Source organism: Echiichthys vipera, assembly GCF_963691815.1.
Source record: "Echiichthys vipera genome assembly, chromosome: 2".
Taxonomy (NCBI): Eukaryota; Metazoa; Chordata; class Actinopteri; order Perciformes; family Trachinidae; genus Echiichthys; species Echiichthys vipera.
In genome coordinates this window covers 6,016,635-6,044,607 of record NC_139827.1, presented here as the reverse complement: position 1 = coordinate 6,044,607, position 27,973 = coordinate 6,016,635, and the positions used below count along the sequence as shown (strand labels likewise).

Genomic DNA, 27,973 nt, shown 5'->3' with positions numbered 1-27,973 from the left:
TTGAAAGGTGCTGTAAATAATCTTGACTTAACAATGCCTTTTGTTATATTAAGCCTGTGAATGTTCTCATGTGTCCAGGTCGTCGTTATCCTCAAAGCAATTTCAGTCAAAAGCAACTGGACTTGGTTATTTGTCTAGGAAGATGTTCCACCTCTCATCCAAGAGGCTTCATCAGTTCATGTACACATCTGACCAGGCTGGGACTGGACAAGGACCAGGCTGGGACTGGACCAGGACCAGGACCAGGACCAGGCTGGGACTGGACCAGGACCAGGACCAGGACCAGGCTGGGACTGGTCCAACTAACTGGTGTGAGATCCAGGTATTTATATGTTTTTGTGTCTTTTGTTATATTGTTTATATTGCCTATTTGGAAATTCAATGGTTTGAGTAGATGAGAAAAGATTATGATATATTTTCTTGTCTTTTGTTCATCCTGATCCAAACGCTGTCCTGATGCCTCCTTCAACTAAATATATAAATACATAAATAAATCAATAAATCAATTTAATAACTGGTGCATAACATCCACAGTCTACTTCTGAGAAGAAATATGTATTGATCTGTTTATTTGTAGTCTTTGTAGTCCTTCATGGGTTACTTACGGAGAATAAAGTCAGTGCATCCTCTCTGCTGCTGAATACTCTCACATGCCTCAACTTTAAAAACTTCCTGTTCAAACCGAAAGTAAAATATATTTGCGCCATTTTGTGCGCGTTATCTCTCAGTGGCAGTGCACAGCTGGAGGCGGTTGGTGACGGAGGTAAGTCAGTTTTGGGACATAGTGTTCATTAAACTGTAGTTTCAGCTGGTTGTTTCCCGTGTGGTGCAGCAGCCTCACACTTTCTCCAATGAAACGTTTAAAGTTCCTGCAGAAGTTTGTCAAACCTGACGACGCCTGACACAGTTGTTTTGTTCACCGGCCTGTCGAGTTGTTATCGATCGTTTTCATATTATTCTACTTAAATTATCTGTTTTAAACACTTCTTAATTGCACCGCCGACATAGTTGTTTCCAGTCTCGTTTGTTTCTTTGTTTAGAGGAAGAAAAGGAAGTCGGCTATTATGAAATCCAGATGTTGTGGGTTGCCAGGTTGGGGGTAATCCCCCTTCAGCATGACTCTGGAAATACTCTCTTTAAAGGAGAACTTCAATGCTTTTAACATGAAGTTCAGTATCAGTGGAGCAGGATTTATACAGAGGATAGACTTCTGAATATATATTTATCAGGGAATAGGCAGGAAAATGTTATGTATTTATTTTATCTGTCTCTTTGAAAACTATGTAGCCTTCATGTTTACTTATTATATTTAATGACTTTTAATTATTCTGTACTATAGATTCCATTTGAGCCGGTGTCCTCTGGGACCTGTCTTTGTTTTATGTTTACATGTTGAGTCTATGATTATGATTTATACATGTAAAAATATAAAGATCTAAATAATAAATAATTTAAAAAAAAAAGGAGTTTAGTATATCATCATCATAGGGACTATATTCAAAACAGTTGTTTAACCATCCAGCTGATATCGGGCGTGAGGCGGGGTCCACCCTGGACAGGAAGCCAGTCTATCGCAGGGCACAAAGAGACAAACAGAGACAGACAACCATTCACACCTACGGGTGATTTAGAGTTATCAATGAACTATGCATGTCTTTGGTCTGTGGGAGGAAACCCAGAGTAAATCCACACAGACACAGGGGGACCATGCAAACTCCACACAGAAGGGACCCAGCCGGGATTCGAACCAGGAACCCTCTTGCTGTGAGGCGACAGAGCCAACAACCACACCACATTTGATTGTTTAAAACAAATAACCCTCATGATTTAATTGCTTGATTGCTTAATTAAAGACGCTTTCAACTTGCATCATGGGAAATAGGATAAAGTGGTTTTTGGGGCTGATCCATACTGAGGGACTAGAAGTCCGAATATCTAAACCCCTGCTGCTTCAATTCTATTTTTCTTTTTTTAATCTGGTGAGTCTCCCACCTTTAATACTAATAGAGCAACATTAAATACAGTATCCCTTTAGTAACCCCTCTAATGTACTCTTCTCTTAGACCTGCTGACTGCAGAGCATCAGGAACGATATCAGCCGCTTATTAATATTTACCGTAGAATTACTGCAGCAACCCTTTATTTCCTATTTATAATACTTACCTTTCTACTATTGGCTGGTTTACCATAATTACAGACTTGATGGCTTATTTGAAAGAGATAAACTCATTCATATATACTAACATGTGTTACCGCAAACACGAGAAAGTAGGCTACAAAACTCACAAGCCTTTATTCACGTCAGACGCGACGGCTCATAGTGAAAGCAGGTGTAAAGTGGGTGAGTATAGTCCACTGGAGGTCTAGATTCAAGGAGCTTCATTTATCCCGAGGGAAATTATTGTGCAACAGTTTCAATACAAAGACAGAAAAGGATCAGAGTGACAATAAGCATAAAAACATAAATCAAATCAAAATAAAGCTAACGAAAAATAAATAAAACAATTAACTAAGTGTGACAGAGTGCAACAGACGTCGTGGTTAAGCGTAGGTATATACAATATACAACAATACGCGCTGTGCAGTTTAGCAGCAGATTGAAATGAAATAAGTACAAACTAGATAAGTGAGAAGGAGCGATAAGTTATAAGTGTTAAAAATGTTAAAAATGTAGCAGCATTTCCTACAGAACTAAGTGACAGTATGGCACAGTGGAGTGTAGCAGCATTTCGTACTTAAGTCAGTTACAGTAAAGTACAGTGAAATGTAGCAGCATGTCTTAAAGCACAGTAAGTGTATCAGCAGATAGTTACAGTACCATTAATAAATAAATAAAGTGATGTAGTGGTGATATAAAGAGACAGTGTAAAGTGTAGCAGCAGTAAGTTACAGTACCACAAATAAGTGATGTAGTGGTGATATAAAGTGACAGTGTAGTATAGCAGCATTACTTACTAAACTAAGTGACAGTACAACTGAATAAAGTGGTGCAGTGATGATATAAAGTGACAAAGTGACATTTTCAGGATACAGTGTCTCCACTGTTCCTTACCTACCTGAGTGAGTTAAAGAGAGTGGTGGGGAAAGAAGAAATTTTAACCTTCTTCTTATTGATGCTTATACCTGAACTGTATCATCGTTATTACATGATTTATATGTTTTAGCTATTTATATTATCCGCTGCAGGCCTAGCTCAACACATAACCATCTGTAGGACAGATATGAGAGTTTTTTAGCAACAAAACGAACAATATTGTTGAGTTATTCCTTTAATATTGAAGGCTAATGTGGAAACGTTCTCTCCCCTCTCACTCGCTCAGTGAGCAGACATGCAGGTTCAACGGCTGCTCCTTAAGACTCTGGAGAGTTTGCGCAAAGCTGACTTTGAAAAGTTTCAGTGGTACCTCTCGATGAAGGTCCTGGATGGCTGTGATCCAATTTCTGAGTCCGTCCTGGAAAACACTTCCAGGACTTTCACTGTGAGAAAGATGATCGAGGACTACGGTGAGGAGTCGGCTGTGAACGTCACTGTCGCGATTCTGGAGGACATCGACCACAACAACGCTGCTGAGACTTTAAAGACAACATACGCAGGTGTGGTGTAAACACAACGTAGGCAAAATCTGTTACTTCCAGGTGTTTTTTAAATGTTTATTTTGTCTATATTGATCTCTGCATTCATCTGCAGATGGGAAAACAGCTGCACCCTCCACCTCCTCCTCTGCTGTGGCGCCTCCTGCTGCTCCAGGAGCTCGTCCTGCTGCTCCAGGAGCTCGTCCTGCTGCTCCAGGAGCTCGTCCTGCTGCTCCAGGAGCTCGTCCTGCTGCTCCAGGAGCTCGTCCTGCTGCTCCAGGAGCTCGTCCTGCTGCTCCAGGAGCTCGTCCTGCTGCTCCAGGAGCTCGTCCTGCTGTTCCAGGAGCTCGTCCTGCTGCTCCAGCCATAATGCTGGCTCAGCAGGACAGTGTGATCATCGCCCCGACGATCACTGGTGGCAGCTATGGATCACTGAATATATTCTGCAAAAGCCCAAACCCAGGAAACAGCAACAGACCAGGATAGAAGTTTAATTGTTTATTGAGGATCCCCATAAGCCGACGCACAAACGCCAGGCTAGTCCTTCTGGGGTCCTTTTCAAAAAGTTCAAAATTAAACAACAATACACAGATCCAGTGAAAAAACATGCATCCAATTACAATAAAAAGAAAGGAAAGGACTAACTCTTAAGTATGAAATTGACTTTACATGTTTCTTAAATGCTTTTTTACTTGGAATAGTCCTAATATTAAAAGGAAGAGTGTTCCATAACAAAATGGCTCTATATACGTACAACAGTGCTCTTATTGAATAAGTTCTTGGTCGTGGTAATGCAAGTAGACCTTGAGTTGAAGCTCTGGTACTGTAGTGGTGAACATCAGCATTTGAACCAATAGGATTAGGAAGAACTGTAGGATACTTGTTGTGAACAATGCTTTGAATATATAAAAATAAACTGCTGGATAACCTTCAGCCGTCCAAGACAAGAATTCATTCGGTCAACACTAGATCTATTATAAGAACAATCAAGAGGAGGTTTGTCATTTTGTAAACTCAGACTTGGGTGCAGAAGCCCAAATATTTTCATTCATTCATCTTAAACAACTTGTCCCTGTCGGGGTCGCGGGGGGCTGGAGCCGATCCCAGCTGACATCGGGCGTGAGGTGGGGTCCACCCTGGACAGGACGCCAGTCTATCACAGGGCACACAGAGACGACACAGCACCAACCTTTATACTACCTGCCTGCATATTTCCTACCAGCAGCAATACTTCCACCCATCTTGGCGACCATTTGATGATATTGTAACATTATTGGTTTAGTTTAACAGTTGATCACCTGCTGTTTGGACCACCTGGTGCTGTTTTTAAGTCACAATGATATGACACAAGATCTCTCGGAATAGAAGACTTTTAAGACCCAAGTACCCTCGGTGCATTTTGATACAGTTTTAAACTTTAATAGTTAGCCTGTGAATGCTCTCATTCGTCCAGGTCATCGTTATCCTCAAAGCAATTTCAGTCTGAAGCAACTGGACTTGGTTATTTGTCTAGGAAGACGTTTCACCTCTCATCCAAGAGGCTTCATCAGTTCATGTACGCATCTGACCAGGCTGGGACTGGACCAGGACCAGGCTGGGACTGGACCAGGACCAGGACCAGGCTGGGACTGGACCAACTAACTGGTGTGGAGATCCAGGTATTTAACCTCTCACAAGGCCGATGATGTCACTGACACTCTTTGTGCTCCAAGTGCCCACGCCCGTCGTTAGAGTGACAGTCGGTGGTGGGCAGTTGGTTTCGACTTCGTTAGTGCTCTATTGAGTCTGAACGACAGTCGTTGGGGTCACCCGGGCCATGTGTGAACAGTTGTCCTTTGACAACTTTAATAGTTGTTAAACATTTGTGTATTTTCTCTCACAGACTTTACCATGAGGATAAATAATAAAAAGGTTACAATTCATAAGTCTTCCGTCCTGTGCGGGAAAGACAGACTCCACCAGTAATAATGAAAACTTTTACACAACGTAGAGGGAAACAAAATTGTGTTTTGATGTAATGGATGTATCTTCAGCGTTAGAATAATTATAATTGCTGTTTTTATGCCGAATGACCCAGAGGAAAAGGGACTCATGTTAGCTTGAAGTTCTTAGTTAATATCTGACTTTTTATTATTTCTTTAACAAGATTGAGTCATCAGAATACTATTTCTTTTTTATTTCTCTTTCTCTGTAAAGCATCTTGTCTATTGAATCTAGCTTTCGGTTTCAGTTGTGGACACTGAAAGCAGGATCTGCAGCATCCAAAGACGTCACACTTGATACCAAGATGTCCAGTCCGTCTTCTTAGAGAAGAATTTGAAAATGTGATTGAATCGAAACCAATGATCTGTTGAAGACTTGATAGTCTTACAATGCCGGGCCGACACTGCTGAAAAAACTAATTTGAAATTGAAAATTGAATCAAATCATGACCTTAAAATTCAAACTCTGCCATAACTTGTAAGTCATATTCACATTACTTTAGCTAGCACTATAGTCACTGTTACTTTTGTGGTTGCTTGCATCTCTGGAAGTGTGTCTGTCTTTGTCTCTCTCTCTGTCCATCTGTCCATCTGTGTGTCTTTTCTCACTTCTTTTCTTCCTCCACAACCGGTGCAGACAGATGTGCGTCCTCCACAGAGCTGGGTCTGTTCGTTCCTGTCTGTTATAGTGAAGGTTTTCGTTGCTACTTTGCTAAAAGGGGAAATTGTTGGGTCTATGTAAATCATGAATAAGTCATAGAGTGTGGTCTTTACCTACTCTGTAAAGTGTCCTGAGATAACTTTTGTTATGATTTGACACTTTAAATGAAACTGAATTGAATTGAAATGAATAAGAACATAATAGAGCTCAACCTGCAGCCTTATTTGGAGCCATTTAGAATTTCCTCAAGGTCATAACTCACATACTTCCTAAACAATCATCAAGTTGGGACAAAACTAAAGTTTTCAAAACCTGCCTCCTTATTTATGATTTACAGAGACCCAGCTATTCCCCCATGAGCAGCAACAAGTAACTATCTTTAACAAAAGTATAGTCTCTTCATTGTTGTAAGTCTATAGAACTGTGACTCTGACGAACGTAGAGCGACACGTGACAATGTCTCGCTTGTGGGAAATGTCTCCTCGCGGTTAACATACGTGCGTTCAAGTGAGTTCGGATAGAGGAACTACTACCTGCAGTCAGTCTTGTTCTCTGTAACATGAACTTGAACTTGTGAGCTTTCGGTCTGCAGTTCAACTTCCTGTTGAACCTCCTATAAAACGTAGAAACTAAAAGTAGTTTATTACGACACGATGCTGCTGGATCTTCAGTAGATCCCCTTCTGTCTCATTACTGGACGCACATATACGGTAAGACCTTTACGGAGATATTTAAGAGAACACTCATGGTCTGGTCTGACTTGAGCTTTCCGTGAGGATGCTCAAACATCATAAAACAGAACTTTAACATGGTTTGTTTCAACCATTAGTTTAGAGATTATTTTGTATCCTTTGATTCTGAAGACAAAGATATTCAAGTTATTTTGTGTTGTTTAAATTGGATTTGAGCTGAAAAGATACTTGTACAAGTATTAAGTATAAGAGTAAATTCAGTTGCATACTAACCCGCTGCCTTGCTTCAAAACGCTGAGTTCCTGCGCCCTTTCTCTGTGCGTGGTAACAGGGTCAAAAGTCTTAATAAGTGCGGCTAGGAAATCAGGGAGAGAGTTACAGACAACGCAGCCCTGGCTCCATCCAGCTGCCGCCCAGGCTTTGGCTCTGCCAGACAGGTGTGATATCATGAAGGCAATCTTGGATCGGTCCGTGGGGAATGCATGGGACATCTTTGATACTGAACATTTCACATACCGACCTGAGAAGATACTTGTACAAGTATTAAATATAAGTGTAAATTCATCACAAGCATCAACGTACATGCTGGATTAGACTGCAATTTCAACATCCAACGAATTACAGATGAATAATCTGCAAACTGAAAGCTTATTTTTCCTCTTTTCAGTGATCACAAATGCAGGTTCCTCTTCTGATCTTAGACGCTCTGGATGAGCTGGGTGCTGATGAGTTCAAGAGGTTTCGGTGGAACCTGAGTCAGCCAGTGCTGGACGGGTGTGACCCCGTTGGTAAGGGCTTTCTCGAGAACGCAGACCGCCAGGACACTGTCAGTAAGATGATAGACAGCTACGGTGAAGAAATGGCTGTGAATGTGACTGTTGAAATCCTGAAGAGGATAAACCACAACAACGCTGCGGCGAAGTTAAAGAAGAAATATGCAGGTGGGGAACATCGTGAGTTTCTGGATCATGTTAGAAAGTGCTTTAACCTGATTTTTTCACACCCTTCAAAGCCTCCATCTTCATCTTAATCCTGCAAAAGCATTGTTTTCAGTGGGAAATGATCCGGTTGTTTCTGTCGTTCATCCCCAGGTGGATCACTGGGTGCACAAAACCCCACTTCTACACCTTCCTCCTCCTCTTCCTCCTCTCCCTCCTCTTCCTCTGGATTGACTCCAGCTGCTGGTGCCACAGTTTGTGCCCAGGGTAAAAGTATTATTGTGGCACCCAACATCGCAGGATCCACCTCTGGTGTATCAATTAATATGAACATAAATAACTGATTCTGTGTCGAGGTTAAAGCAACATGACTGCTGGATATTAAAAAAAAATCTGCCTACTTCTACTTCTGCTTGTTAAATGTGGCTGTCCATAGCATAAAGTGTCAGCATTGTGTTTAAAGCTTCTTTTCGCTTTGTTTTAAATCGAAGATTGAATATGGAGAATGAGCAGAACACCGCCATCTAGTGTCTCAAGATCGTAGTCGCAACAACAAAAAATAATTCCAGCAGTCTTGTTGCCAGGTTGGTCTGACCCGGCCCAGTAGCCTACAGGAGACCTGAGTCTGTTTGAACCCCTCCCCTCTGGAAAATCGCACCATACAAACAAGTATTATAGAGGAGTTTGACTGACAGTTAGCGTTAGCCGTTACAGCTAAGTAAACATGAAAGTTAGCTTAGCGATCAAGGAGAAACGTAGCCATTTGGGCGTGCGTTTTTATGCCGTTGAACTCCTTTATCTTAGTCCATTGAGTGCTCGGCCTAAACTGACTCTGGTTTTGTCTCCGGTCACTCAGCTGCTGGGACAAATAAGCAGCTGCAGGATCGGCAAACTCCATTTCACCCAGTGCCAGTCTACAGTAGCTGCACCCAACAACAGACAACCATGGCAACTCCCAACGCTATTGGTTGCTACAATGTAAACAGAATGTGACAGAAAGTCATTGTGTCAAACCCATAAAAAAGAAGTATTAATTCAGAGTAAATATATATTTTTTATGGAAAAGCAATACTTTCATTCTGTACCCCTCAAAACGCTCTCTGGTAGTATATATATACATACATATATATATATATATATACATTTTATATAGCTTTTAATAAAGATTCTACATATTCAACCTTTAAGTAAAAAAATATATATAATATAAATATATATATGGCTTTAGCCTTTTGATTATGTTTGTGGGCCATGTTGCAACAAATATCATTTTAGCATTTATAACTAATGGATGTGAAGTTGGGCAAACAAATAAAAAAAATTAAAATAAGTTTTTTTCATATGTGTAAAAGAAAGCATCACTATAATGAATAATAACTAACTTCTCACGTGACAATCAATTCAATTAATTTCAATTTAATTTATGGTGCTAAATCCTAACACGAGTTATCTCAGGACACTTTACAGAGTGCACACTGTGGTTGAACACGTTTAACGTCATGTCTCTGCAGATAGGGCACACCGGAGACATCTGACGTGGAGGCTGTTGTCGTTCACGTGAACACGCAACAGCCGGAAGCTCACTGTCGAAAAAAACTAAACCACGTGACCAAATCTAGGCCAACTAGTACAAGGTCCAGTCAGAACCGTGAAAGGGAAGTGAAAAAAAATGTTGCTGACAGAGAAATAACACACGCTTATGCGTCGTTAGTGTAGAAAAAGCGTTTATACTTTTTTAAATTTATAAACGCTGCCTATTTTTATGCACGGCATTGCCTTATGACATTGACCCGGAAGTCAGCCCGCAGCGAGTGACGATTTTGTCCGAACCTTGCTTGATGTGTCGTGCTCCTGATTCGAGACCAGGAAGCCACCTACAGCCTAGCTAGCTGTTACCTTTCCGCGATGAAAGCATAAAAGAACCGGACAACTGGTTGTAATTCGATCATAAACGACGCGATTAAAGAACCGATACACTGGATTTAAAGATTAGCATCACTGTAGTTCCCCTTGTTTACTAGTGAGACTGCTAAGCTACCTTGCTGTTGAGCCATCTGGTTAAGATTGTCGCTTGCTAACGTTAGCAGTTGGTTACCGTTAGCAAGTTGGCGATGGCTGTGGCGCACAGAGGTGGTGTTGTGACTGGATATTTACTCCTACTACTGCTGGCTGGGTGTAAAGCGAGGATACACAAGCTCACCCTGAAGGTAAGGCGACTATGTCACACTAGAGGTGTGTTAGCTTGGGAGCTAACAGTAGAGTCGAAGCTACGTTGGTTGGGGTTACTCTGATAGCAGATGGCACCTTTTATTAGCTGCTTTAATTAGCTTTGACCAACGGGATCCAAATGTGGTGTCGTATTGTTGTGACAGTGTGAAATTTGCAGCAAGGAAAAGTGATGAATCGTAATTTATGAGGATTGTAACACATCTAGTAGCTTAGCTTATTTCTGAGTGGTGGAATGTAGCGGAACTGTGTCACCAGTCGGACAGTTTTTGGCTAATAGCTGTCAAACTTCCTGTTAAACCTACGAATACACATGATTGTGCAATGTTTAGAGTTAATTTAATGATGCTACACTCAAGTCAACTTCTTATCTTTGCAACCCAATGTCGTTTTAACGGCCTACTTTATCCTTGTGTTTACAAGAGTGGTCAAAAAGATGCTAACACCGGTGAATTAGCCGTGTGCTCCTCTCGGCCCTAGTCGGACACCCCGGTCTCCTCTCCGTAAACACTGGGAGCTGCTGATCGTCCACATTAACATCAATGCTGTCAAAACATCCAGGAACATACTTCAGTCCTTCACAATAAAATTACATACTTTAGTAGCTTCAAAATATACCGTAAAATCTTCCTAATTTCCATTTTTTAAATGTAAACCACCACCTGCAGCGTCGCCCTAATGTTCTTCTTGCTTTCTCTCATCAACGTCACTTTATTTTACTAATTTAACATTTAAATGTTCATGTACAATTATGAAACGTCACTTGTAGATTCTTAGAAGTGTTTAAATTAATTCTACTTGCACTTCGGTGGCTTTACCCAGTAAAACATCACAATCAATAGACCGGAAACTCCGGCAGACCAGATCCGTCCGGATAGGGATAATACCAGCGAACTGGTGACACGTTCACGATCGTAGTGTAACAGTACTCAGCACAATGTTATGGTGCTTGTGTTTTACCTGAGGATTTCCATTTTCTGCTGCTTTAGCCTTTGAATCTACCCCACTGCTGTCCTTTAGAGTTAGATATTATGCTGTTTACCCATCTACATTTATTTGACCACTCAAGTTACCTTGTAGATTTTGATTATTAATCCAAAATGTGACTATTACATTCTGATGTGTTATTATATGTTAAGCTTCCCTGCTTTGTATGAAGTCATTACAAATAGCCCCCATATTACCATCGGCAACATGGAAGTGAAGTACACAGTAATGTTAATGTACATAATTCTGAAATGGTCCATTCTGCATAATTAGTACTTTGAATTTGGGTGCCTTAAGTATGTTATTATGCTGATAGTTTTACCTGCGTACGATTTTGAATTCATGACCTTTATTTGTTACAAAGTATTTCTCTCCGCTCATTTTGCTTAAGTAAATAATGTGAATACTCGTTACACCACTGTCTGCCAGTAAACACAAGCTTTAACTGCTACAAGACTGAACCGTTCACCACAACAGCTCAACTTTCACACTTTTCATTTGTTCGTCACTCAGAACGAAACTCGGTTTGCCGTCGACCTCAACACCTTCGGTTTCTATGCCAACGGGACTCTGGATGTCAACCTGCTTTCTCTGCGCCTCCCGGAGCATCTGGTGAACTACAGCCTTTATCCTGTAAGTCAATGTTGATCGTGCGTGCGTGCGTGCGTGTGTGTGTGTGCGCGCGTGTGTGTGTTGGTTTTACTTGAGCTACTTTTCAACAGGTGGCATTAAGCTGACCATGGGTTCTTCTTAGAAGTATTGCCCGTGTAGTTAAAACCTGATATATTATATTTCTGTGTGTGCCCTTGAGCTCTATTTTTTTCCCAAATACACATCAGTAAGCCACGCCGTTACGCAGCGTGACATGTTCTTCTATTACTATGACCGCAGATACTTTTAAGTCATCGCCAAATACGTCATCCTGGTGCAGTGAATCCTGTCATCGTTTTATTGTCCCCTGTCTAATAAAGGTGTAAAACGCCCCAAAAACACCAAATCAAATTGAGAATGAAGCTAAATATTTGCAATATTTTTTTCGTGATATACTTTGGGGAGTTAAATGTTTTATTCGTGTGTGTATTTTTTCTACAACGGCAGTGACAATGGGCTATATACTTAGAATAAAGAGCTCCTTTGATGATATCAGTATTTTTTATGCTTACACTTAATAATCATTGCTCCCAAGCTGGAGAATTGAGACAACCTCCTGCCTTTGATAATTGAGACAACCTCCTGCCTTTGATAATTGAGATAACCTCCTGCATCTGATAATTGAGACAACCTCCTGCCTCTGATAATTGAGACAACCTCCTGTCTTTGATAATTGAGACAACCTCCTGTCTTTATATTGACAGTTTTTGACTTGAGTATTTAAAGTGTACTTTGGACAGTCAGTCTAGTTGGGTAAAATATCAGGCCAACCAAACACAACAATCACAACTACCAACTAATTTGGATTGTTGCTTGTGACAAGAGTCGATCACCTGTGGTGTTTTGACTGTGTATTTTAATTTTAACTTTAACTTTTAACTTGGAAGCTGCTGCAACAAGCTGGGAGCTCTTAAATGGAGCCAGAGTTATAATAAATAATGAACGATGACAGCGTGAAATATTGTATTTCTACTGGAAATCATGTGCTTTTGCTCCACTGACTGGCTGACCTCATTTCTCATCCTCACTTCAGGTTGGTTTCAGCCTCTCCAGGTCACGAGTAAACGGAGTCTTGTCCTACACGGTGAGTACAGCCAGAATAAATATCTCTATGAATTACTCACTGATATGTTCAGACTTAGTCCCACTGTTATGCCCTCAAGGAAAACTTCATGTCCTATGTTATAAATGTACCTAATGTAAGACACTGATACATCAGACGGAAAATATATGAGTGTACGTTTTAGTGGTGAAATGTGTGCTTGGCTGTTCAAATGTGATGTTTTTTTTCCCCCAGGCGGAGGAGACGGAGACATGCCCTCTCACTCTCACAAACTTGAACAACAACGAGCCTCTGATTCTTTTTCTCATTGATATCCCCACGCTCAGGTATGTATGTCAATGAAGGTTTTATAAGATATTATTATATGTGTATCACTGCGCCCTGGCAGCCTAATGTGTGTGGCAGGGCGGCAGTAGCTCAGTCCATAGGTGACTTGGCTGAGAACCGGATGGTCGCCGGTTCTAGTCCCTGTGTGGACCATGAATTGAGTGTGGACTGGTGGCTGGAGAGGTGCTAGTTCAACTCCTGGGCACTGCTGTTGAGCAAGGCACCGAACACCCAACTGCACTGGTCACTGGCAGCCCCCTCGCTCTAACATCTCTCCATTAATTGCATGTACATAGATCCTGTCTGTGCATAAGTGTGTATTTCAGGCCTGTGTGTTTGTGTAACATGAATGACAATAATAGAGTGAAATAATTGAATTTCCCCGTTGCGGGAACTAATAAAGGAATTCTTCTTCTTCTTCTTGTGTAGTGTCAATGTGAGAGCTATCGGTGACCAAGACAACATCTTGATAGCAAAGCCAAAGGCTGCAGCGCCCAAAGGTCAGTGTGGTTCACATTTTTACAGCTCTCCCCAAATCATTCAGCGCTTTGCTTCCCTTTTCATATTCAAGGATTCGAGTGAATGAGCGAATCATGACAGACAGTACTTTGAAAATATCCAGTGGGAATTTAACGGCGTGTCATGTGTCTGTATTTGTTTTCTGTAGGTCTGAGGAAAACCAGGGGAGCATCAGAAACAGCTGACGGGGATAAGTCGAACGAGAACAGCAAAGCACCAAAAACAGACGATAAATTGGCTCAAGGCAAAAAGGACAGTGTTTCTGTGGGAGAGAAGACGGGAGATCAGACAGACGACCAGAGCGAAGAGAAGCCTGCAGTGGAAGCTGTGAAAGTGGAGGAGAATGAATTCCCGGTAAAATGTGTTGGTGTACCCGTTTCCATTTGGGTGATTTATTCATAAACTCGATATCTAATCTTTATTTGCTTCTAGCTCAAGAAGATCAAACAACTGACTTTAGCTCTGGACAAAGTGAACGGCTCCTACAACTTCAGCGTAAGCACCCCTTTGTTACCTTTTTATATATGTGGCGCGAAACCACGTTTGACGTGTTTCGCCGTTGCGTGACATCTGTTTTCTCCGTCCCCCTCCCACAGTTCCACATGGTGGTCGGCTTACTGGCCGAGGGGCTGTACAGCCTCAAGTTCCACTACTGTCAGAACAGGATGCCTGGAATCAAGTTCCCCTACTCGTTCGCTGTAAGTCGAGTGCGTTCGTGTTGGCACATGCGAGTGTGTGCGTGCATGTGTTAACCTGAATGTATCCCCCTGCAGGTGAAAGTGACGGAGAGCAATCCAGGCGGCTACCTGTCTGCAGCAGAAATCCCCCTGTCCCGCCTTTACATTTGTATGGCTGGAGTCTTCTTCACTGCTGCCATGGTCTGGGTGTACACACTGATGAAGCACAGGTACATAGGCTAAGTCTATTTTTGAACATACAAGATGTGCAATGCACTTCGGTTTGTCTTGTTCTAACGTGCTAATTGCACAATAAACTTAGTGCCCACTGTGGCACAAAACTACTGTTTACTTTAATAAAAACCACAACAAAAATATTTTATTTACCTGTGCAATGGAGGGTGACCAAAGTAGGATTTTCAGCCTGCGGTGTAACATCTGTTGTTACTGTACATTTGACAATAAATGAATCTTAACACTCACACAAATGCTAACCGTATCGTGAAGCAAAATCTTACAGCTTCCTTAATCAAGAAGAGTGTGTTGAGGACTTTGTGCAGTCATGGTTTTTATCATGTGAAGTTCATGCATAAAAACCGCGAGGCTGTTCTTAGGCACATTGTTGCTCTGCTAAATGCCAACAGCAGCATATTAACATGTTCACAATGACAATACCAACACGCGGTGTAGTGGGTATAATGTTATTGTGCTCATAATCTTAGTTTATTGTATTAACATGCTAATATTTGTTAATTAGCATTAAACACAAAGTGCAGCTGAAGCGGATGAGAATGTCATTAATTTGGCAGGTATTTAGTAAAAAGTCTTTCTGCCAATTCAATGAGTAAAGAGTCTACATGAAATAATCTCAAGCTACCTACAGAACGTAAAGCGGCGTCCAAATGCCGCAGCTTATTCGACATCGCGATAGAAAAACATATAAGACAGGTCCAGGTCACGTTACATCGTTATCCCCAAAGACATTTCAGTCAAAAGCAACTGGACTTGGTTGTTTGTCTTGGAAGATGTTTCACCTCTCATCCAAGAGGCTTCATCAGTTCATGTACGCATCTGACCAGGCTGGGACTGGACCAGGACCAGGACCAGGACCAAGCTGGGACTGGTCCGACCAGTCTTCCTAGACAAATAACCAAGTCCAGTCCAAGTCCAGAAAAAATGAACCTTATGATGAGACTAGATTAGAAGTGAAGGGATCATCAAACTTATTGGAATCCGTTCTGACATGAACACCATTTCCATCCTATAGACCTCGTTCACAGGAAAGACTTTCGACTCATCCTTTAGTTCATTCTGGCTCGGTTCCAGTGAGCGCCCCAGTGAACCGTGCCAGCGAGTCAGCACAAACAACACCTCCCCTGAGTGGAATGCAGTTGTTACAGATAACATCTGTTGCTACCTGCTATGACGCGCCAACACACCTGCTATGAAGAAGGTTCATTGTTCCTGAGATATTTCATTCTGGACCAAAGTGGTTGACTGTCGTACCAACAGACCTACAAACTGACATTTCCGCCCTGAAAGCCCAACACCGCTCCCAAAATGATTTAAGTTATATGACTAACGTTTGCCTGTATAATTGATAACCCTGAATTTCGTGTAGTGAAATTCTCCATTGCATTTAGGATTGTTAAAGGTTTTTTTTATGCTTTTTGGACCCAAAGAGGAGCTGCACATCAACAGAACTGTTCAGTTAATGTTAAAAAAAACAGTCTTTTTGCGGCTACAATTTTCTGGTGTTTCCATCGTCAAAATAAAAAAAAAATCTAAAATTGAAATAATTGCAGGTGGTCAAAAACACCACAGGGAAAAAACTCCCCACCCACACTAAAACTTGAGCGTGAATGATCACATCGATCGACGTAGAGGTACAGATTCACTACTATATAAAATATTCAAACATCTTCCCCTGTGTGCTTTCTTATTTTACAGGTACAGCGTGTTTAAGATCCACTGGCTGATGGCAGCACTGGCTTTCACCAAGTCCATATCACTGGTTTTCCACAGTGTAAGTGCACCATCAACACGGAGCGCACTTTTTTCATTTCTGTAATATCTCGTGTTTGTGTTTATCTTTTATTTTAATGACTCTTTATTCTGTCGGCCTTGATCCTCCGTCTTTTGATTGAACTTGAACTTGAACTTCTCTCTGTCTCTCTCAGATCAACTATCACTTCATCAACACGGAGGGGCATCCCATTGAAGGCTGGGCCGTCATGTATTATATCACACACCTGTAAGTACGGTTTCTCCCAAGATCTGATAGATCTCAAAGTTCCTTCAGGTTGATTTTACAGGTTGTGTTAACGTATTCTCCAGGCTCAAGGGCGCACTCCTGTTCATCACACTGGCACTGATCGGCACCGGCTGGGCTTTCGTTAAATACATCCTGTCTGACAAGGAGAAGAAGATCTTCATGATTGTCATCCCTCTGCAGGTGTGTGTGCGCCTCAGAAACACTAGTTACATGGGATTATTCACACCCAGTGAATTGTATTTAGTTGACCCACTCACCTGTCGTCCTCCAGGTTCTGGCTAATGTCGCCTACATCATCATCGAATCCACGGAGGAAGGATCCAGTGAATATTATCTGTGGAAGGAGATCCTCTTTCTGGTCGACCTCATCTGCTGCGGAGCAATCCTTTTCCCCGTGGTCTGGTCAGTGACATAAGTGACATATTCCAAATTAAAAATCCACTGAAAAATTGAATTAAGACGAGTTTTGAGAGGGAGGTGTAAGCTTGTTGAGAGAAGAGCCTCTTTATGGCTAAATTGGGCACTTTGGGAACCGTACAGCATCAAAAGTGCATAATTTTCAGAGCATTCTGTAGAAAAAAAGAATACATTTAACTCACTGCCAGCAGTAAGAAAGAGGTATGGTATATAAGCAATAGAAATAACTTGAATTTTCAATGTGCATTTCAAAATCTCCTGGTCAGTGATTGACCTGATGGTCCATGCATCCAAGTTGACCTTAATGGCAGATGACATTCTCAGTCTGCGTGCAGCTGTATTTGTAGTTCTCACACCCTCCTGTGATTGCAGGTCCATTCGTCACCTACAGGAGGCTTCCAGCACCGACGGCAAAGGTGAGAATGCAGCCAGATGGACTTATGAGAGCGTAGAGAGAGCGTAGTAATTTCTCTTATTAAATGTGGCCTATGTCTCTTTCAGCTGCGATGAATCTGGAGAAGCTCAAGCTCTTCCGGCATTATTATGTGATGGTAAGAAAGCTCAGCAGTGTTTTTCTTCTTCGTCCTCGACCATCCCTTCATCCCTCCCTCCCTCCATCCATCCATCCCTCGCTCCCTCCATCCATCCATCCTCAACAGCTGACCATTATTAGATTGCCAGTGAAATTGAAATTGCCGGCCACGATATTGACGGCAAACATTCAATACTGTAGTTGTTGGTAATGTTGCATGAATGTCGACTTCTATCAGCTGTGTTTTTATTATCTGGTATTATTGTTACAATGCACTGTCACAGCATTGTGACTCCAGGCTTTTCATTCAGCGGAGCAGCCAGAACAAAAGCTTTGAAAACAATCCCACGCACTGTTTGACCTTTTCCACAATGTAAACCATTGTGCTTTGTCACAAAGCTAGTTTTACTCAGGACGGACACACAACAGCAGAGAGTCAAGGCGATTTTGGAGCCAACCCCCAAAGTTGTTGCTCTCCAACCAATACAGGAACAAAGATTTGTGGATAATAGTTGGCCAGGCATAAGCTAAGGTTAAGAAGAAGAAGAAGAATTACTTTATTCATCCCGCAACGGGGAAATTTAATTTTTTCACTCTTATTATTATTCATGTTACACACACATGCACACAGGCCCGAAATACACACATGCACAGACAGGACCTATATACATGCAATGAAGGAGAGATGTTAGAGCGAGGGGGCTGCCAGTGACCGGCACCCCGAGCAGTTGGGGCTTCGGTGCCTTGCTCAACAGCACCTCGGCAGTGCCCAGGAGATGAAGTGGCACCTCTCCAGCCACCAGTCCACGCTCCATACATGGTCCACACAGGGATTTGAACGGTTCCCAGCCAAGTCACCTATGGACTGAGCTACTGCCGCCCCAAACCCCATTAGTCCAAGCATCCAACTTCCAACTTTGTGTAATTTTTGAAATTCTGTTTTCTTCTTTTTCAGATCGTGTGTTATATCTACTTCACGAGGATCATAGCCATTCTGCTCAAGGTCACTATGCCTTTCCAGTGGCAGTGGTGCTATGAGGTAAGACGACAACAACAGCGATTATCAATAACACTCTGACTTTATTACTTTAATGAGCACGTGTCTATAAAATGTCAAAGACATCCTGCACCTAACGCTGACTCAACAGTGACTGGGCACAGTGCTGTAAGGTTTACTGTTTGTAAACACATTACATATTCAGTGCCTGTTATTATTCAGTCAAGGACACCAGATGGTAAGATATTAGCATGGTTGGAAGGAGAACATGTATCGTGGTACATTGAATAAATCATGCAACCTTTTGTGTTATCAACTTTAAGAATGAGTAACAGCACAGGGACTCAGATTGAAGTTTGTCTTGTCACTGGTGCATTTGTCGTTATATCATTTTAAACGTTTTATCATTAAAATCTCCCGTTCTGTTCAGTTTCTGGTGGAGGTGTCTACTCTGATCTTCTTCGTGTTGACGGGCTACAAGTTCAGACCAGCGTCCAACAACCCCTACCTCCAGCTTCCCCAGGACGAGGAGGACGTGGAGGCGGATGAAGTGTAAGCCGAAACTATAACTTAACCGCAGGTCGCTGATGCTAGCTCCATGGGTTATCGCTCTGAGAATACGACAGTTCACCGTGACGTCACAACAACAATAGTCGTTGTTCCGGGCGGCAAAAGCCAACGCGTTCTTCCAGGGCACCACTCGTAAACAAACCCTTGCGTGTCATTGAACCAGAGTAAATGGCTTAAATTACTTGATGAACTGCCCCGAAGTGGAAGTAGAATTTATTTACGCACTTCTAGGAATCTACAAGTGAAGTTTCATATATGTACATGAACATTTACATGTCAAATAAATAAGTAAACAAAAGTGACGCTGATGGCGCTCAGCCTGGACGGCTCAGGTGGTGGCTTACATTAAAAATGACTTATTTTGGAGCTGTTAAAGCATGTCATTTTATTGTGAAGGACTGAAGTATGGTCCTGGTCGTTTTGACAGCATTTATGGTAATTTGGCTAATTCACCAATGTAAGCGTCTTTTTGACGACTCGTGTAAAAACAAAGCTAAATGAGGCCGTTAAAACGATATTTGGTTACAAAGATAAGAAGTCAGACTTTAGTTTAACACCATTATATTAACTCTTAACATTACACCATCATTTATATTTGTAGTTTAAACAGAAAGTTTGATAGAATTAGCCAGAAACTTTCCGACTGGTGACACAGATCTGTTCTCTGTGAGAAAACGTCTCCACAAACACGACGATGGAGGTTTGTTCCCTGTTTGACGAGGCTCCTCCTCCACCAGGCACTCTTGCGGTCTTCTCTGTAGCACTCGTACTTTTGCCGACGTCCACTCGCTTTAACCTCCTCACCCACAGGTCCCGCTGGATAGATCATTTTTTTTCTGGGGGACATTGATAAAACCCCAAACACGACAAATTTTTGTTTTTGTGATGCAGGCTTTTTTAAACAGTGAGCTTCAAAGCTTTAACAAATGTTGTGAGACTATTTAATCGAAGTGTTGTTGCTCTTCTCTGTCTCTCCCTGTGTCCAGAGTGACCGAGTCAGGTGCACTGGAGGGCATTTCCAAAGTCAAGAAAACGTGTAACGGACGCGAGCGCCAGAAAGAGTCCACCTTGTGAGCTGGAAGCTGCATCTGTTTCGGGGCGGGGGTGGGAGGACCCATTAAATATCCCCAGGCCAACTGGTACAAAGGGGGTGCACACGGACCAAGGCTCCCCCACCCACCCCCAGTGACGGCTTTCCTTTTGAAACTCTTAGAGTGGTTCAGTGGACGTGTCCACTGTCTGGCTATGCAAAAAAGAAAAAAAAAAGACTTAACTTTGTTGGACACTCTCCATTTCCTCCGAACACTCCACCCCAGAAACCCTGAGAGGTTTCAGAAGGAAACGAGCTCCTGCCACATGGATGAGTGGAGAGAAAGGAGCTTTGATGTCTTTAGTTTTCATTTCTCTCTCTCTCTCTCTCTCTCTCTCTCTCTCTCTCTCTCTCTCTCTCTCTCTCTCTCTGTGTCTCTCTCTCTCTCTCTCCCTCCCCCCCTCTCTCTCTCTCTCTCTCTCTCTCTCTCTCTCTCTCTCTCTCTCTCTCTCTCTCTCTCTCTCTGTGTCTCTCTCTCTCTCTCTCTCTCTCTCTCTCCTCCCCCCTCTCTCTCTCTCTCCAAAGATAATTATCATTTTAGAGAAAGACTTGCTTCCGGGTGCATTTATATCAGCTATTTAAAACGGTACTTCTGCGAGCCTCTTAGTCGTACCTTTGTGTGTGTGTGTGTGTGTGTGTGTGTGTGTGTGTGTGTGTGTGTGTGTGTGTGTGTGTGTGTGTGTGTGTGTGTGTGTGTGTGTGTGTGTGTGTGTGTGTGTGTGTGTGTGTGTGTGTGTGTGTGTGTGTGTGTGTGTGTGTGTGTGTGTGTGTGTGTGTGTGTGTGTGTGTGTGTGTGTGTGTGTGTGTGTGTGTGTGTGTGTGTGTGTGTGTGTGTGTGTGTGTGTGTGTGTGTGTGTGTGTGTGTGTGTGTGTGTGTGTGTGTGTGTGTGTGTGTGAAAAACAGAAGCGAAACACAAGATTTTTTTTTTCCTTCCTTTTCGGAGACAACGGCCCGTACTCAGGTAAAAGGCTAATCAGTATATATTTAAAAAATTTAGGCAACAGTCTTAACTGAGGTTTCTAGTAATGTCGGTCGTCCTTCGCCACCACACAGTACAGTACATGTTACTTTGTTCCCACCATATGTTTGATTTGCATATTGAAATATATGGAAGAGGTTGTATATTTCAATATATCTACTAATTGCATATTGAAATGTTATATTTCAGTATTATTGTTTATATTTGACGGAGAGGTAAGAGTTCCTCCCAGTCCACCACATGGACCGCTGCTGTAATTTAGTGCTTTAGTGGTTGAGGTCAACTCGCGTCTGTGTGAATTCAGCCCAGATGGGGACACGTGGACCTCCTTAATGAATGAAGAGGTCATTGGATCAGTCTATCAAAAAAACAAAAAAACAGAGCAGTGGTCCTACTTGGGTTGGTTTTTTTTTGCTTTGTGGCCACGCCGTGCCAATCTGGGCCGAAAAGTGACCTAACTGATCATTTTTGAAATTGTCTGCTTTTGGTTTTTACCTTCTTGCTCTTGATGTGAAGCTTATTTTATGAATTATTGACGACTTTATCGGTGAAATGTGAGAAAACGTGTGCAGACGCGCAGGGTAGATGGCCATTTGTAAATAATTTGCAGAGACTCTTGATACAAAAGGAAGGCACATAACACTCGGTAAGAACTGTGCCGAGGCTTTAGAGACGGTGATTCAGACAGTCATGACACGGGTTCGGTTTCAATGAGATGTTTTGATGCCTTTGCTACACGAAGGGGAGGAGGAGGAGGAGGAGGAGGAGTCGTGATGAATCGAGGAAAGACTACTGAGAGTTAGCTGCAGGTAGGACAGAGCTACACACGTTTACAGACTTGATGTGTCTCCAGGCTCTCGTGTCGTCTACCTGGGAGGACCGGAGTTAACAGTTGGTGAACCAGTTGAGCAGAAAAAAGTTGTTCCTGTTACAGAGGGCTGTTTGATGTCTGTGTAAACTGTCGCAATAAAGCCGGTGTTCTGGAAAGGTCTCAGATGAAGCATTTATGTGTGTATGTATGTAAAAGCAGGGATTTTAATGTTTCATTTGCACTACGAAGTGAGTTAAAACTCTGCGCAAGAGGCCAATATATCCTGGGTTTTAGTTACTGATACGGCTAAAACTGCAGAATCCCACATATCCAACAATGTAGATCAGTAGCGTCTTTTTGTTTGACCCACACCACCTCGTATATGTTTATCAAACTCAACACCCCCGGTTTGTAACGCGTGCTTTGCATTGAAGAATCCGAGACTTAAAGGGATCCAATTTTATTTATACGGCCCGATGTCACAAACCACAACTTCAAGGGTGTTTACAATCCGTACAGGATACGACCCTCTGTTCAAAGACCCTTGATTCAGAAAACCAAAAAGAGAGAAACCTCCGGAAGAGAAACTGAGAAGGGATCCCTCTCCCTGGACATTCATTCATCCATTCATTTTCAACCGCTTGTCCCTGTCAGGGTCGCGGGGGGCTGGAGCCGATCCCAGCTGACATCGGGTGTGAGGCGGGGTCCACCCTGGACAGGACGCCAGTCTATCACAGGACACATAGAGACGAACAGAGACAGACAACCACTCACACGTAAGGGCAATTTTAGAGTCATCAATTGTAAAATTCACAAAGATATTCAGTTATATGGGAACGAAATGTGTTCACTCATGTGTTGAGAGACAAACTAGTACGGAGTAACCCATGCACAGCAACTAACATAAGATTTCATTAAATTCTTTCTGAAGTACCTCTGTGCGTTTCATGTGACAGTGCACTTCACAGTCATAGGTATTATTCAGCTTTGCATTGCACATTCAATTTCAAAGACATCTCATCTTCAACCTCTTGCCTTCTGGCTCAGCTCGGTGTGGTAGCGCGACTGCAACACCGCCCCCGCTGCTCCGATTCTCCGACCAAACTCACGTTCCATCGTCCCCTCACTCTTGAACATGATCCCGAGGTACTTGAACTCCTTCACTTGGGGTAAGGACTCATTCCCTACCCGGAGTAACAATCCACCGGTTTCCTACTGAGAGCCATGGCCTCAGATTTAGAGATGCTGATCTTCATCCCAGCAGTTTCACACTCTGCTGCGAACCGATCCAGTGAGTGTTGAAGGTCACTGACCAACGATGCCATCAGGACCACATCATCTGCAAAATGCAGAGACGAGATCCTCAGCCCACCGAACTGCAACCCCTCCCCACCACGACTACGCCTCGATATCCTGTCCATGCAAATCGCGAACAGGATTGGTGACAAAGCACACCCCTGGTGGAGGCCAAACCCCACCGGGAACGAATCCGACTTACTGCGGAGGATCCGGACACAGCTCTCGCTTTGGGTGTACAGAGATTGGATGGCCCACAGAAGTGACCCCCTCACCACATACTCCAGCAGCATCTCCCACAGTATCTCCCGAGGGACCCAGTCATATGCCAATTTCACAGACAGTAGTTTACAAAATGGTTAGTTGTGGTGTTTTGGGGGGTTGGTTAAAAGACTTTGATCTGCACTTTCTGCACAATTTTGTGTGACTCCCAGCACAAACTAAACCAACCGTAATGACACAGCGTATTTCTCCCTCAGGATGAGGTCCTAATAACACAATGTTTGTCAGCTAAGCTAAAACACATGATTGTTTGACCTGAGAGAGTTCTGCGTTTGTGTTTGAACTGGGCACACGTCAGCTGGAAGAAGGTGATGCCAGAGGTTTTCTGTGTTAACTTTGGGTTAACTGATTCTTTTGGTCATATTTAATATTACAGGTAAACACTTGAGACTTGAAACAACATGTTCAGGTTCTTTAAACTGCCTCACAACATGATGTTACATGGGAGTTCATTTCGACCTGATGTCCATTGTGCAGGATTACACAACCACGTTTCCAGAGCAGAGCTGCAGTGATTAGTCATGGGTGAAAAATTAATCGGTTTGCATTATTCTTTCAAGCAAAATTTGCACAAAAAAAGTCCACCTTCTCAAAGTGAATATTATTCTGAAATGATTGCCTTTGTCAGAGGTGGGGAGCGAGTGACCCCAGCTAGAAGATCCCCCCCCGCAGGCATCCTGACTTCCGCAAGGGACCGGCAACTGCTCGTGGATCTTGAGCAGCAGCTGAAGTTTCCCAGCCACATCACTGCCATCACCCTAATGCCAGACTTGGTTCTGATGTCCGAGTCCACAAAGCAGGTCGTGCTGCTGGAGCTGACAGTCCCGTGGGAAGACCACCTGTAAGACACCTTTGAGAGGAAGTTTTCTAAGTATGCAGGACTGGTCAGTGACTGCCAGCAGGCAGGATGGAAGACTAGGTGCCTCCCAATAGAGGTGGGGTGCAGAGGTTTTGCGGCCCGTTCTCTAACCAGAGCCTTCAGCATTCTAGGCATCGAAGGAGAGAGAGAAGGAAGAGAGCCTCCGCAGAGCCACCGAAGCGGCAGAGAGAGCCTCAAGATGGCTATGGCTCAAGAGAGGAGAACCATGGAGGCATGGTAGCTAGTTTGCCGTCTGGTGACAAGCTGGGGACTGATCAACCCCCAGCTGGGTCACCTGGAGGAGGGGTGTGATGTTGAAAGACCCGAAACCTCCAATGACTCCAGGAACGTCACTGAGGATGTGACCAGAGGCATCAGTAGATGTATTTTAACACACTGTAATTCTGAGTAGCCTGGGCCCTTCTGTGTGGAGTTTGCATGTTGTCCCCGTGTCTTCGTGGGTTTTCTCCAGGTTCTCCGGTTTCCTCCCACAGTCCAAAGACGTGCAGGTGTTCGGTTCATTGATGACTCTAAATCACCCGTAGGTGTGAATGTTTGTCAATCTCTGTTTGTCTCTATGTGCCCTGTGATAGACTGGCGTCCTGTCCAGGGTGGACCCTGCCTCACACCCAATGTCAGCTGGGATTGGCTCCAGCACCCCCCGCGACCCCGACCCCGACCCCTGGATAAGCAGTTGAAGATGAATGAATGAATGAATACTTCTGAGTATTGTGATGGGCGGGTTTCCTTTAGGTTGATATTTCCTAGGCCAAACAATTAACCCATGTATCAGGAAAATAATCCATCAGTAATAAGAAATAATGATGTCCGCCCCACAGTGTCTACTCATTAATTTTCAAGCATATCTAAATCAATGGAAACCCTTTTCTGAAATGGTCAAACGATCCTGAAATCCAAAAACTATATTAGAAAATGAAGATGCCAAAAACAGCTGCATGGTGCTTTAAAGTCAGCTCTATGGCACAGTACGAATCTGCGGCTCTAATTCAAAATGCAGCTCAGTTGTGCAGCCTTTACAATAACTACTCCAACACACTGCAGAGCAGAGCAGAAGCAGCCCTAATCATCGGTCTTTTGTCGGACCTGCTCATCTCCATCCTCTCTGGTTTGAACCGTGTGATGGAGGAATGATGGCGGATTCTGGAGCGCACTTCCTATAATGTCCCTGCTGCAGCGCTGGAGGTGAACTCGCGGTGATAACTGGCCCAGATCATCTGTCCCGTGCTGGTCCGGTTAGTTTGCAGGCAGGTGCCAGCTCAGCCCCTCCCCTCCCGCTGAGCTTCAGGCGGAAGTCGGTGGTCCTCCTCACTGCAGTCCGCAGTAAATCCACCGGAGCCCGTCAGAGTGCAGCAGACTGCAGTCTCCATCACACTCCTCCTCCTCCTCCTCCTCCTCTTCCTCCTCCTTCGCCTCTTCCTCCCTGCGCTCCGCTGGCAGGTGGAAAGGACGGGACAATGTGAGTATGAGCTCTTATTCTATTTTCCAGTTTGAATGAATAGCACAAAGGTAGATGAGGAGAGCTTTCTTTAGGGGTGTTTGACCATCTGAGCGACTTTTCTGCAGCGTCACGCAAAGTTGATTCTTTTTTTTTGCGTCATTTGGTGATCGACTGCGCGTGCATGGACATGACTTTGTGCCTCATATTTAAGACTGCTGTGTCATAAATGCAGCAGCAGATAAAGTGAACTGCTTATAATGCACCACATCCTTAAAATAACCTTAAATATTTCTAGAAAATAATAATAATGTTCTTGGTTTTTAAATCAAATGTTTAGTTGATTGAAACGCTTAAATGGGTTATGATGGGGGGGGGGGTGTAATGAGCTGCTGCACGCTGTTCATCATTGACCTCAAAACGCCTTTGATCATTGAGGAGACAGAGCCTGATGACGCAGCACATCTCTGCCTCTCTCTCAGAGCGCAACCGTGTCCCATTTCATCTCTGCAGTGCCAACACCGGGATGCGCATACCGACACATTTATGCTGCACTCTCTCACAAAGCTCTCTAAAATATCTTACTTCTTATTTCTATCATTTTCTCTTTGAACAAGAAGAAGAATTATTACTTTATTAATCCTGCAAGGGGAAATTCACTCTGTTATTATACATGTTACACACACACATGCACAGATAGGACCTATACACATGCAATTAATGGAGAGATGTCAGAGCGAGGGGGCTGCCAGTGACCGGTGCCCACGACCAGTTGGGGATTGGGTGTTTTGCTCAACATCACCTCAGCAGTACCTAGGAGATGAACTGGCACCTCTCCAGCCACCAGTCCACGCTCCATTCATGGTCCACAAAAGGACTCGGACCGGCGACCGGAGTCACCTATGGACTGAGCTACTGCAGCCAGTACAATGTCAGCCTTGTGTTGTTCTCTCACTGGTTCCTGCCACTGGAGCAAGAAGATGTTACTTGTGCCGTAAACGAAGCAAAACCACAGTGTAGCAATAGTACTTTATTACAAGTAAAGGTCCTGCGTTCTAAATATTAGGTTAAAATGCATATTTCTAGCATAAAATATCATATAAAGTACAGAAAGTCAAGCTCATTATGAAGAATGACTCATGTATACTATATATTTGGTTGGTGCATTCATGTGTTCATTGGTAAAGGTGGATCTAATTTCACTACACACTATTATTCTGTAATAAAACATCATGATATATTAGTTAATTTATGTTTAATACTCATAAATCTAAAAAAGTTATCACATAATTCTAGTAGAGTAAAAAGTATTGGCTTGGCTTCCACCAAATGTAGTTGAGTAGATTTAGAAAAGTAGCATAAAATGGAAATAATCCAGTAAAGTACCTCAAAATTCGACTTGAGTAAATGTATTTAGGTACATTTGAGTACATTCTTATGTTATAAGAGCTTTTTAAATGGAGATGTATGATTTGTACCCGTGTCCTTCCTCAGGGATTTCACCCCAGTCTTGGCGTTGCTGGCCCTCCTGGTCTCTGCTGAAGGAAGTGTTGGGTGAGTTGATGACATCGCACAGATGGAAAGCATTCAGATTCTGATAAATAGATGTTCAGTGCACGTATATGTAAATAAAACCACCGTAGAAACAAATTAATTGGGCACTTTGGTCTTTGAGAAGCCAAATTTTCATTCTTCAAAACATCTTAAAACCCGCCCCCAAAGCTGTTGCCACAAAGTCTCCTAACATTTTTTTTATTCAGCTTTAAAGTACGGTGAAGGCACTTAAACGTCTTTTTAACCACTAATGCTGCTCAAAATAACAGCAAACCTCTGCAGCTGCATGAGAAGAAGAAAACAAAGAGCCAACAACGTAGTTAGTAAACCTGGATTTTAGTGTGCGTGTGCGTGCGCGTGTGTGCGCGCGTGTGTGTGCGTGCATGTGCGTGTGCGTGTCTGGTGCGTGAGCGTGTGCGTGTGTGTGTGTGTGTGTGTGTGTGATAATAAGATGATTGTATTGCTGCTCTGTTCCAGACCGAGTACCAACAACAGCTTCTGCACTGAGTCAAAGGAATGTCTGGAATATCAGCTGGTCTGCAAAACAGATGAATATGA

At 43.0% G+C, this 27,973-nt stretch overlaps 4 protein-coding genes across 4 annotated transcripts in view; 3 read left to right on the top strand and 1 right to left on the bottom strand.

The window, feature by feature from the left end:
- The window catches only part of lpar2b (lysophosphatidic acid receptor 2b), a 173,591-nt gene that overhangs the window by 83,613 nt on the left and 62,005 nt on the right, over positions 1–27,973 (bottom strand). The window lies entirely within an intron of this gene.
- On the top strand, positions 702–4,872 carry LOC310957315 (uncharacterized protein). The gene is made up of 3 exons (XM_083927817.1): positions 702–763; positions 3,321–3,594; positions 3,689–4,872. Exons 2-3 carry the CDS (start codon positions 3,330–3,332, stop codon positions 4,057–4,059), a joined length of 636 nt encoding a protein of 211 aa, XP_083783943.1. The 5' UTR covers positions 702–763; positions 3,321–3,329; the 3' UTR covers positions 4,060–4,872.
- On the top strand, positions 9,703–20,782 carry gpr108 (G protein-coupled receptor 108). The gene is made up of 18 exons (XM_083933324.1): positions 9,703–10,053; positions 11,573–11,692; positions 12,744–12,794; positions 13,008–13,099; positions 13,530–13,600; positions 13,768–13,973; positions 14,052–14,114; positions 14,216–14,317; positions 14,393–14,526; positions 16,247–16,322; positions 16,477–16,550; positions 16,634–16,751; positions 16,843–16,973; positions 17,361–17,404; positions 17,490–17,539; positions 18,476–18,559; positions 18,948–19,069; positions 20,074–20,782. Exons 1-18 carry the CDS (start codon positions 9,958–9,960, stop codon positions 20,159–20,161), a joined length of 1,722 nt encoding a protein of 573 aa, XP_083789450.1. The 5' UTR covers positions 9,703–9,957; the 3' UTR covers positions 20,162–20,782.
- Positions 24,158–27,973, top strand: part of LOC310963661 (uncharacterized protein) — a gene marked incomplete at its 5' end in the record, with an annotated part of 9,127 nt that continues 5,311 nt past the window's right edge. The window contains 5 exons of the mRNA XM_083936553.1: positions 24,158–24,387; positions 24,520–24,642; positions 25,712–25,882; positions 27,356–27,415; positions 27,893–27,973. The exon at positions 27,893–27,973 is cut by the window's right edge and continues 1 nt beyond it. Coding sequence (XP_083792679.1) covers positions 24,158–24,387; positions 24,520–24,642; positions 25,712–25,882; positions 27,356–27,415; positions 27,893–27,973 — 665 coding nt within the window. The remainder of the gene's footprint in view (positions 24,388–24,519; positions 24,643–25,711; positions 25,883–27,355; positions 27,416–27,892) is intronic.

What these genes read in the sequence shown, in the direction of transcription:
- gpr108 (XM_083933324.1), top strand. Translation starts at nt 9,958, where the DNA reads ATGGCTGTGGCGCACAGAGGTGGTGTTGTGACTGGATATTTACTCCTA. An exon ending in TACACACTGATGAAGCACAG is followed by an intron (nt 14,527 to 16,246) that starts GTACATAGGCTA and finishes CTTATTTTACAG; the next exon opens with GTACAGCGTGTTTAAGATCC. An exon ending in ATGTATTATATCACACACCT is followed by an intron (nt 16,551 to 16,633) that starts GTAAGTACGGTT and finishes CGTATTCTCCAG; the next exon opens with GCTCAAGGGCGCACTCCTGT.
- LOC310957315 (XM_083927817.1), top strand. Translation starts at nt 3,330, where the DNA reads ATGCAGGTTCAACGGCTGCTCCTTAAGACTCTGGAGAGTTTGCGCAAA. An exon ending in TTTAAAGACAACATACGCAG is followed by an intron (nt 3,595 to 3,688) that starts GTGTGGTGTAAA and finishes ATTCATCTGCAG; the next exon opens with ATGGGAAAACAGCTGCACCC.